General features: G+C 45.8%; 1 protein-coding gene across 1 annotated transcript in view; it reads right to left on the bottom strand.

Annotated features, from left to right (window-relative positions):
* The window catches only part of MFSD4A (major facilitator superfamily domain containing 4A), a 46,987-nt gene extending 44,985 nt beyond the window's left edge, over window positions 1-2,002 (bottom strand). The window contains exon 1 of the mRNA XM_044445957.1: window positions 1,770-2,002. Within this exon, the coding sequence (XP_044301892.1) occupies window positions 1,770-2,002 (233 nt within the window). The remainder of the gene's footprint in view (window positions 1-1,769) is intronic.
* Window positions 2,003-10,722: the final 8,720 nt, after the last annotated feature.

Below are 10,722 nucleotides of genomic sequence, written 5' to 3'. Positions count from 1 at the left end.
ATGCTCCATTCTTTAAATATGATTTCTTGGTTTTAGAGGACCTTATGTTTAGCTCAGTCTCTTCATTCTATCTGTGAATATTTTTGTGACATTGATTTAAAGCTCACTTTAAGAATAGGGTGAAAAATGCATTTATACACACCCTGAGAAACTAAATACAGTGAAGGCTGCAAACTGATTGATGGAATCATGTTATCAAACATGTCTGGGTATATGAAAGCTATTTATCAGTTCTTACTAAACATTCAGTCAGGAAAGCTCCGACTCTTCAAAAGATGCACACAGCAGCCTCAGTACAGAAGATACAGCAAAGTTCCTCACTATCTGAGACACTGTATTTGCGGGGAGGTGATTGTTTCAAGGCTTGCCAAATTCTGTATTTCACTGCCCACTTTATAAAGAATTACGAACCAAGTACTTGGCCAACTTGCTCTTTGAAAAAGGCCCACTGGCCTACTCTGCAAAAGAAATGAACTTTGCAAGTCAATAGCAAGGGCAACATTATGGAAAAAGGTAGCCTTCTCTACATTCACAGCTGCATGTGGGGCAAAGTTTTTTCAGGGGATAGTTTATGGGGGGTAACTGCTTTTAACATGACTGGCTTTTTACTTTCCCTCACCATTGTACTGCAGATCTATGCCATTCTTACTATGATTTAAACAAGTAAATGCATTTCTGTTTAGATGCTAGACTAGGAAGCCTGCCTCCTCTTGGACATACAGAAGGAGGGTCAGTAAGAAAAATATTGGCCACCATGCTAACACAGGAGGCAACAAGTATCATGGAGCTGAGCAAAAAGTCCGGGAACTGGCAAACCAATACACCTAAACGGCTGGAAACCTAAAGCATTTTAGAGGCACTCTACCTTCTTTTGCACTATCTGCCAGCCTTCTCCAACTTCCATGTATCAGGCTACAACTCCCAGAATCCCTGATAACTGGCCTTGCTGGTTAGGAACGATGGTAGTTGTAGTCTAACACTTCTGGAGCACGCAAGGTTGGGGTGGACAGTTCCCTCATAGCATCCTCCTGCCAAGATCAATCAAGAGTGTCCTTTTGATATTACCATCCATGCACCGTGTCTTAACAGCAACAGCAACTAAAGTACTCTCACTGGCTGCCCAACAACAGCAGAGCTCTTTTCCCTGGAGATTTATCATGGTCCAAGTCCAAGCATTTTAATTTCTACCAATGCTCTTTATGCCTGTAAGTGCCAGAGCTGAAAGGGTCACATGGGCAGAATGTGTGTGTCCCCCCAGTTCTTCCTCATGCTAGATTCACTGCCTGCCCCTATGCATGTGGATCTTGAAATAAGCCATGCCAAGTTCAGTGGGACTTACACCCAAGCGTGTATCAGACTGCAGCTATGCAGTCTGATTCTACAAGGACCTGTGCACGGATTTCAATGAATTTAGAACACCTAACTTTGCACAGGAGCTCAGGATTGTGAGGACAGAAATTGCAGCACAGAGATCTGTGGCAGGCTCATGGGATGAAGCATCAGAGAGGATGGCAAGAGGGACAGGCAAGCAGGTGTGGGGCAATTAACCAGAGGTGAGATACCGATTTCTAGGGCAAAGCCTGGCACATGCCCCACTGGCAGACTGCCAGCCAAACAGCCTCCTTGGAGGCTGAATAGGGTGCCCGAGGTGGGGAAAAGAAAGCGAAAATGAGCAGAAGCCATCCTCACTCCAGAAGGAAAGAGCAACGGATGAGGGAGCAAAAGGGACCGAGCAGGGTGGAGCAGGGTGGGCAGAGGGGTGTCCTTACGTTCTCTTGAAAATGCCTCCCAAGCAGCTGCCGATCAGAAGGCAGAACTGTTGCGAGAAGAAGACCCAGGTGATCTGCGAGAGCGAGCTCTGGGTCTGGCAGCGCAGGTCCAGCAGGGTGGGCCCCAGGAAGGCGATGCACAGGCCGAAGCTGAAGAAGACGCTCCAGTAGGTGAGCGTGGGCTGCAGGTTTCGCTTGAAGAGCGTCGTCACCCTCGCATCCCACCACAACATCCTCGCCTCCCGCGCGGAAGAAGCGGCCGCTGCCGATCCCGAGCCAGTCCCAGCGGGTGCGGGAGGAGGAGAGGGCAGCCGAGTGGCGCCCCCTAGGTACGCTCACTCCGGCTCCGAACCTCTTCTTCACTCGGATCCGTGCCAGGCAGCTCCTGCTGCTGCGCCGCTGCCGCCCGGCAGACGTGCAACCCGGATCTCCGCTTCTCCAAGCGCAGGCGGCAGGGACTGCTCCTCGCTCTCCCTCCGCTCCTCTACCGTGCAGAGTGCGAGCTGGAATCCCGCTCGAAAACACCTGCAACCCGGATCCTCCCCAGCCTCTCCACCCCGTGCAATCCTCTCCTCCCGCCCACGATCACATGGACGCCTCCTCCCCCCCCTCCCCACGCCCGCGTGTGCCCCTCGCGTTCCCTCCCGCGTCCCGGATCCTGCTCAGCCCGCGCCTCCCTCCAAGGACGATCGAGGAGCAGCCCTGCCCGGGTGGCCCCGCCGTCGCACTCCGGGGGCTTGCAGCAGCAGGACGACGTGTAAGGCGCGAGGGGAGCGGACTGGGCGGCAGCGCTGGGCTGGGACTAGCTCCGCCCCCTCGGCCCGGGGAGCCGCGCACAAGCGCCGGCCGCCTCCTTTCGCCGGTTCCCGGGGCAGCCGTGCGGGAGATGCGACGCTGTCCCCAGAAGGCGATGGAGCCGCGGTGGCTTGATGGCTGCGTTGGGAGGAGGCCTCCGCTGCGCCCAGGGCGCGCTCGCCTTCTCCAGGATTCGCCCTGCTGCGCGCTGCAGCTCCGCTCGATCCTCACAGCCCAGCGCGGCTGACTCGGCTCACCGCCTGCCTTCGCGTAAGGGGTCGCGGGCGAGCTTCCCCAGCACCCCTGCAACGGGGTCTGCCCGAGAGTGCTAAGAATCGCGGGCTATTTCAGTTGGGACGGTTTTTCCTACACGGAAGGACAGCACCTCGCTGGGGGAAAGCCGTGTCGAGATTACCAAGTGGGCCGGACGCACACGCGTTTTTTCGCGGACGCGTGTGCACGGTACACTTGCTAGAGAAGGCCATTCGCTGCTGCCTGCGTCTAGAGAGCATGAGTCAAAAAGACCTGCAGTCAGTACACGTGACGAGACTCACTTATTTTCCTACACGGAAGGACTTTCGTAACGTCCGAAAAGCCTTTTTCGGTGCGGACTGTTTTCTCTTACCCCACCCCCCGCCTCCACCCGCTTGAGAATCCGGTCAGGTCAGGTGCAGTTGCTATAATCATGCCGTTTGTTGAAGTCAAAGCTACTGCCGGCATTCCATACAACAATGGGAAAAGTCATGGAGATGAACACACTGCAAAACTGGGCACAGGGATAACTTCAGTGAGATTAACCTTGAAAGTAGAAGCCCCAGGGAGATTTTCATTAGACCCTTTCAGAAAGAAATGTGAAACTTCCCTATTGCTCATGCAAGATGCAGAGGATGCTATTTGCATAATAAAAGTATGTTAATTGTGCTTGCACAATCAGCATTGGGCTAGAATGGCCCTAAGTCTCTACAAGATACAAATGTAGTCAAAGACTCATCTTTTAGCTCAGTGCAAGCCTTTTTTTTATTTATTTTATTTCAGTATTCTTTGACTTCCCTTTTTAACATAGTCAGTTTTTAAGAACAACCTTGTGGTGGTTTTGAAGCTCCCCGCCCCACTGCACACCTTGCTAGGTGTGGATGGCAAGGAAGCCATGCATTGTCAAGGCAATCATGTTGTGTGCAACCAAACGATCGGGTGGCAAGGAAAGGAAGCCACTGTGACTTCTTTCCCCCAGTCATCACCCAAACACAGCCAGTGTTCCCATACTTACCAGTGAACAGTTGATGCTGAAGTTGGCGACATGCCCTTCCAAGCACTGTATCCTGTTCAGCAGAAGCTCTAATATAGGAAGAAAATCATTGGATTAAGGGGTTGGATGGGGATTGACTAAAATTCATGACTCCAGGTGTAGCCAGATCCAGTGCTATCCTGATCTGTGGGAAATGTGTACTAATAGTGAAGTGTCCTTGAAGAGGTGCAAAATGCTGTTAGCTAACCAGTGGTGTAGCAGTAATGTCGGAAGTGCAGGAGCTCAGCTTGATGCTTCCAAAAGCCATGCTTCCATCTCTCTCTTCCTGTATTGTATATGTATTTGGAGAGGCTAATGGGACTTAGCTGATTATTCAAAACAAATTCATCCCAACATTACAATAGGGGTAGCTTGCAACAATATTTTTCTGCTGGGAAAATCCATTCCCACCTGCGACCCACGACTGCTCTGAGGAAAGCATCTAAACTCAGAGGGAACATGGAAGTTGTGGTGGGGCCTTGGCAGATGAGGTCATCATGTCTGCTAATCCAAAAGTTCCAGAGTCCTTGTGGGTCCTGGCACCACTATGCCACTGTAGCTAACCACACAGTGTGACTGAAAATGGCCACAGAGAGGCACAAATGAGTCTGGGCTTCTGGGAACTGTGCAAAGGGGCAGTTCACACCTCTCTTTTCATGTTAAGTGCTATTTCATACATCTGGAACAGCATAAAGAGGATGCACTAGTGATTTGTATGTCTTCTGTCACTATTTCCTAGGGTTATACAAAGAAGATGTCACTAGCATGGGATGACCCAAGATTTTTCGGTACCACCTGTATGGTATCTAATGGGCACCTTCTCCTTAATACATATTAAATGGTTACATTCAGTGGCTGATGATGGAGTCTAAAATCTGCACGGAGCCCAAGGCAACCATTTCAGTCTGTCCAAAGATAGCTGTGATCAGCTCTCCTACAGCTTGTTTGGGGTGCGGGCAGACAGCTCGGACCATGTGCTTTCTTGCAGACAAATCTGGGCTTCAAAATCTCAAGGAATCCAGCTCAGCTGGACTCCCTTGAAATGGTAATAAGAAAAATGTGCCTTTCAGAATGTACTGCGAAATGCACAATATATGCACATGAGGTGGGAAACATTAGAATTCTAATAACAAACACACTGGCAAAATAGGCAGAAAATATTTTTCCCTTTTCTAGGTTCTCTGACTTAAAAAAAAATGAATCTATGCAGTGGCAGCGAAATCTGTGGCAGGCTAAGGCTGTATTGGAATAGTTGATGTTTTGCTTACGCAGAAAACTCCCTCTGGAGGAGGATGAGTTTATAAATATTTCACCTGCTGCATTTGAGACGCTAACTGGCAATTTTTAGAATGCTCTTGCTTGCTTGCTTCCTCCCTCCCGTTCTCTTTTCTAGGCAGAGCAAAACATACAGGCTTGCTGGGCTGATTCAAGCAAAAGCTGGAGTGCCGAGTGTTGTTTCTTCTCTCTGCCTGCTCCTGTGGATGCATGCCGACCTCTGGAATGTTTTCATGGAGGGGCTAGAGGTGCCAATTGATGTGACAGAATTATTATTTAAAAAGAGTCTGACTCCTTGAAGCAGCACCTGATCTCTGAGCCATCTGTTCCTTTGTTGGGCTTTCAGGCACCTCTGGGGTGACCCGAGGGAGGCAGTTCTGCTGTTTCAGGAAGCACACAGAATGAGTGCACACAGAATGAGCATACACTTTCATTCCAGAATCCAGAGTAAATAATGTGGAATAAACTCTAGAGCCATCACTTTCTTGGATGAGCATCCCTTCTCCACATTGCTTGGGAGCTTGTTGCCAGTCTTTTAAAGCAGATCAGCTCACCTTGCATATGTTAAGCATCCCATCACCATAATAATAATAATAAAGACACAATCCTATGCATGTTTAGACAGGAAAAAAGTCCTACAGCTTCCAGTATTCCTCAGCCAACACTTCTGACTAAGGGAATGCTGGGAGTTTTAGGATGTCTTCTGTCTAAACATGCACAGAATTGCTCCCTAATCCTATAATGCTGTTCTGGAAATAATTCCCATTACAGTCAGTGGGGTTCTGAGTAGGGTTCCTTCTGAGTAGGGTTGCACTGTAGAATCTTGGCTTTAATTACACCAAAGGTTATAAGAGAACCTGTTACACTTGATTCATAGAATGTCATAATGCTCTGATCTGTGCTGAAAAGCATGCTTATAATCACCATTTACTGTTAGAGTTCAGTTTTACTGAAGTTATTCAGAAATACTCTCACAATAAATACATGTGAACCATAGTGCAACCTCACAACTCTGCAGATGAGTGATGAAAGTCCATGGTTTCTCTATAATTAACGGGACTGTGTGGATTCCCCCGCTCCCCACTGTATTCCTACTATGCATGCCTACGCAGAAGTAAGTGCCATGGGAGTTACTCCCAAGTAATAGCCACCAGAAGAATATAGGATATATTGCTAATGCAGAACATTCCCTAGACACTGACATTGCAAATGTAGAATGATCCCTAACATTTTGCTATTCTCAATCAGAAGGCATAGGATGAAAAAAGGCAACAGCCTTTACTCTTTCAAGGTGTAATATTTATCACCCTCATCAATATTCTTATGTGTATATCCCACTTTTTTTCTCTTTACATGACACTCCTCCTCTCCATTTTATCCTCCCAACAACTGTGTAAGGTAGCTTAGGCTGAGAGTCCATGAGCCTTATAGAAATTAGGTCACTCAAGCAGCTTCATGGTGAGTAGGGCCAAGAACCTGGATCTCCTGAACCAGCACTCTAAGCACGATGCCACACTGCTGTGATCTTGGCTGGCCAGATCTTGGAGCTAGATCTCTGTGTTCAGTTTCTCCAGGGCTTATGTGCATGACATCTTCAAATTATGGGAGAGAGCTAAAACCAGCAATATGTAACATACCCCTGCAACAAAAGTTAGTGAAACTAACCCAAAGCCCTGCGCTGTGTGTGGGCAGAAATGCGACTGCAGGTGAGGCTGAGTAGAGAGGAGAGGAAGGGCATAATCCTATGCCTGGTTGGGCAGAAAAGATAACCCTTTAAACCTTGTAAAATTAGAGCTTCTGCTAATGTGCCTTATAGAAATTAAATTAGTAACAGTAGATATGACGATGACGACAATGATGATTGATGCTGGTTGGGGCATGCTGGGAATTGTAGGGCTTATGTTCTGTCTAAACACTCATAGAATTGCATCCTTACCCTATTTAAAGGACCTATAATGCTAATTATGTTGTATATCCCTAAAACAAAACATTTTATTGTTGTTAAAACATTATGCATAAATTTCAACAAAGAGTAGTGCTTTTTAGGACAACACTGCTTGCAGGTTGGTATAGCCGTAGAAATTACCTTGGGACCAACTATCATTCCCCCTGGTCGAAACATTAATTACAATGAATAGTTCACATGGAGATGTGCATTACACATTGGGGGAAATCTATAAGGACTGCACCAAATACTGTATACCTACTAGAACTAGGAACCTTCCATCTGGAAGCACCTGTAGGCTTTATTTTATCACCATCAAGGACACCTGCGCCCATTTCGCCTTACAACAACCCTGTAAAGTCGGTTAAGGCAAGGGCTGGTGACTAGCCCTGAGTTGCCAACTGAAATTTGCAACTCAACCGGAATTTCTTTTATGTCTGATACTTGGTGGCTATATCATCCTTGCTTCCAGTTATCCCTCTTTGCATTGTGAGCATTCAAGGGCAGTCAAAATAGCTATTAGGAGGTTTGGGGTTGTCTTTGTCATCAACATCATGCTTTGATTCCTCTCCCACATTTGCTTGTTTGTTAATTTCAATTAATATTATAATGCCACTTTTTGTTCTCAGAAGTTCCTCCTAACATGGGTTACAGAAACCAGTCAATAAAAAAACCAAAATATTTCAAGAAATCAACTGAATAGAAATTAAAAGAGCACTATTTTTAAATGACCCTCTCCTTCTATTAAAAAAAAGGTAAGAGTTCTTACTTTTGTTTCCTAGGATCCCTCTAGGCATACAATGTTTGTTTTGAGGATGGAATGGAAAGTCCTACATTGTTTCAGGACCTTGATTTAAGTATCTGTTTCATCTCTTCTTGCTCAGTGGCCTGCAAGGGGCCATCCCACCTGACCAAGGAGAGGTGACACTGCAAGGTTTTCATCCAACTTTTGTCCATTCAGCTGAAGCCAATGAACATTTGATTCCTGCCTTCCCAGAACCTCGGCTTTGGCAAGAAGGGGTTATATAAATGTGGCAAGTATGAAACATACATTCTAGGTAGGTTTCACCTTCATTATTGATCCCAAAGAGGAATGGTGCAGGCATGTCACTCAACTGGAACTGCAACAAACAGTTACTGCATCTAGGTCAACAGGCTAGTGGGATGAAATATGCAGGGCTGGTTCGGATGAGTGCCCTAGAAGGAGTGCTTAGGTCACAAAACACTCTCACGTTGTATGTCTTTGACTGCCTTTGCAACTAATAAGCCATGGTGGAAGCTATGAAAGTGCTCCACCATCTTAAAATGTGATGCATAGAAGGCTCATATCAGTGTGAGTAGTCAAAGACTTCATAACACCAATTTTAAAAGCAGTGGAGAAGATAAGCAATCCAAGTTGATAAATGCCCAACCAGCTAGAGGACAACAGATATGAACTAACTGAGGAAAGAGTCAATAACAGCAGTAGAAAGTATTGATAGAGAAATAATGATAGGAATGGGAAGGTAGAAAGCCTTATTCAAGGTCAGTTGGTTAATCACAGGTAGAACCAGAAACACAGCTGCCTTTTTGTAGTTTAGCTCTGACCGCAATGTCTTTCAAATGCCTCATAGGATGTGACTGGAGAGGTTAACTTGTGGATATAATGAATAGGCAATTAAGGGTGCAATGTATTTATTAAACCTAAGCAGAAGGATGATTCCTTGGGGATTTTCCTGTCAGCTCCATTTTTTTCTGCCTCAATCATCCAGGTGCCATACCTTTAAAACATTCACAGGGACTCATACATCGCTAAACCTACCCCTAAGTTCACACTTAATCCTAAACACTATATTCACAATTCCTGGCATTGGAAAGCTTCCATAAAAGCATAGAACTTGACAGCTTGCTTTTCCCTACTGCATATGAGCTTGTTCCAGCCCATATTAGTTTCAAGGAAGGGTTAGAGTTTGTGAAATTGCACTTCCAGTGCCACTGTTCAGGCCTGGAACGTGCTGAAATGAGCTAACAATTTAACTGCAAGGAGCACTGCTTTCCCTGAAGCTTTAGAACTGTATACCTCTCATGGGTAGGTGCAGTGAAAAGGGATAAGCTTCAGGTGGGGAAAGGGTCCCAAATAGTTGGTCCTTGTGCATGACTTCAAGCCTGGGATAGCCTGTGATGAAGTAGAAAAAACGAGCTGTCAACAAAACCCCATGTTCACTGCTTTGGTGGAAGCTTTCTCAAGTTCAGAGGCTATGGAACCACCTTTGAGGCATATGGTTATGCATGTATGCATCCCTCTGAAGGCTGACAGGTCTGGAACCCTTTTCAATGATGTAGAAAATGTCAACAGAAACAATCCAAGGAATCCCCCTCCAAGTGATGCTTTGGAAATGTATCGGGTTATGAGTAGCTGTATGAAATAGTGTGGAGATTCAAGTTGGGGTGCAGGATTGCAAAATACCACTTCCAGTGCGGTTCTGAAAAGAGCTGAAATGAGGCAGAAGAAATTAGCTGATGATTTAAATGCAGAGAGCAATGGGACTGATGGGTATGCACAATGCAGCTTTAGGTTATTGTTAAGGTTTGCAAACTGCTATTCCATGTGCATGACTTTCAGCCTGGAACAAGCTCTGATGTAGAAAAAGCAAGAGGCCGTAATATCATTTTACAGTTAGGGTCAAGTCAGGTTACAGTTACGGCTAGGAATGACCCTGTTAATGTCTGTAGACCTAGAAAATCATTAGTTGGGCAGAACAACAGAGATGATAGGAGAAATCTTAAAGAGATTATTTTGAAACGTTCAAAGTGCAGTGGGTTATGGATGTCTCTCAGGAATAGCCTTCAGAGTCAAGACAGGGTTGGGATTTGGAAAATATGTGTCCCAGTGCAAAGGTTCTGGCCTGGAAATTCATGAGATGAGGCAAACTGAGCTGACAACTTAAATGAAAAGAGCTCTGATTTTCCTGGACCTTTTATAAATTCAGAGGTATACATAGTTTTTTTGGGTTTGGATGAGTGTCCAGTTATTGGTCAGGTTAGGAACAAATGAATTCATGGAAATGCAGAGATTGGGGCTTTTCCTGCAGCTTCCCAAATTTATTGTCTTTATGGGTAGGGGTCATGAGTAGTGTTAAGATTCAAGTTAGGAATTTCTCAGTCCAGGTTAGACCATCAGGCTAGAACACACACATGAAATAGAAATGTGAGCTGTCAACAAAATTTGTAAGATCAATGTGTTTATGGAAGCTTTATGTATGCTATGAGGAATTATGATTATAATTATGGTTCAGGTTATGGAAAATAATCATTCCAGTGCAAGCGTTCAGGCCTGGAACTGGCTTAGATGAGTCAGACGAAATGAGCTGATAGCATCAGTGCACAGAACTCTGCTTTCTTGCAGCTTTTGAAATATGTGGTTTTTAGGATAGGTTTAATGAATAAGGTTATGCCTCAGGTTAGGGTTCAAGTAAGGGAACTTGCAGTCCATTTGCACATTTGCCTTGGGCCAGCTGAGATGAAGTCAAAAAGTAAGCTGTCAACAAAACCCCCACATTCACCATTTTTCTGCAAGCTTTTCCATTTCAGAGGCTGTGTATATGGCTGCTAGGGTTTGGGTTTGCTGTCTTCTTATGTTTAGGGTTCTGGATGTATGAGTCTCTGTGAATGTC

This window comes from Varanus komodoensis, unplaced genomic scaffold (assembly GCF_004798865.1).
Source record: "Varanus komodoensis strain SLA01 unplaced genomic scaffold, ASM479886v1 scaffold1, whole genome shotgun sequence".
In the NCBI taxonomy this organism is placed as follows: domain Eukaryota; kingdom Metazoa; phylum Chordata; class Lepidosauria; order Squamata; family Varanidae; genus Varanus; species Varanus komodoensis.
Note: the sequence above shows the minus strand (reverse complement) of the source record. Positions and strands in the feature narration are given on the sequence as shown.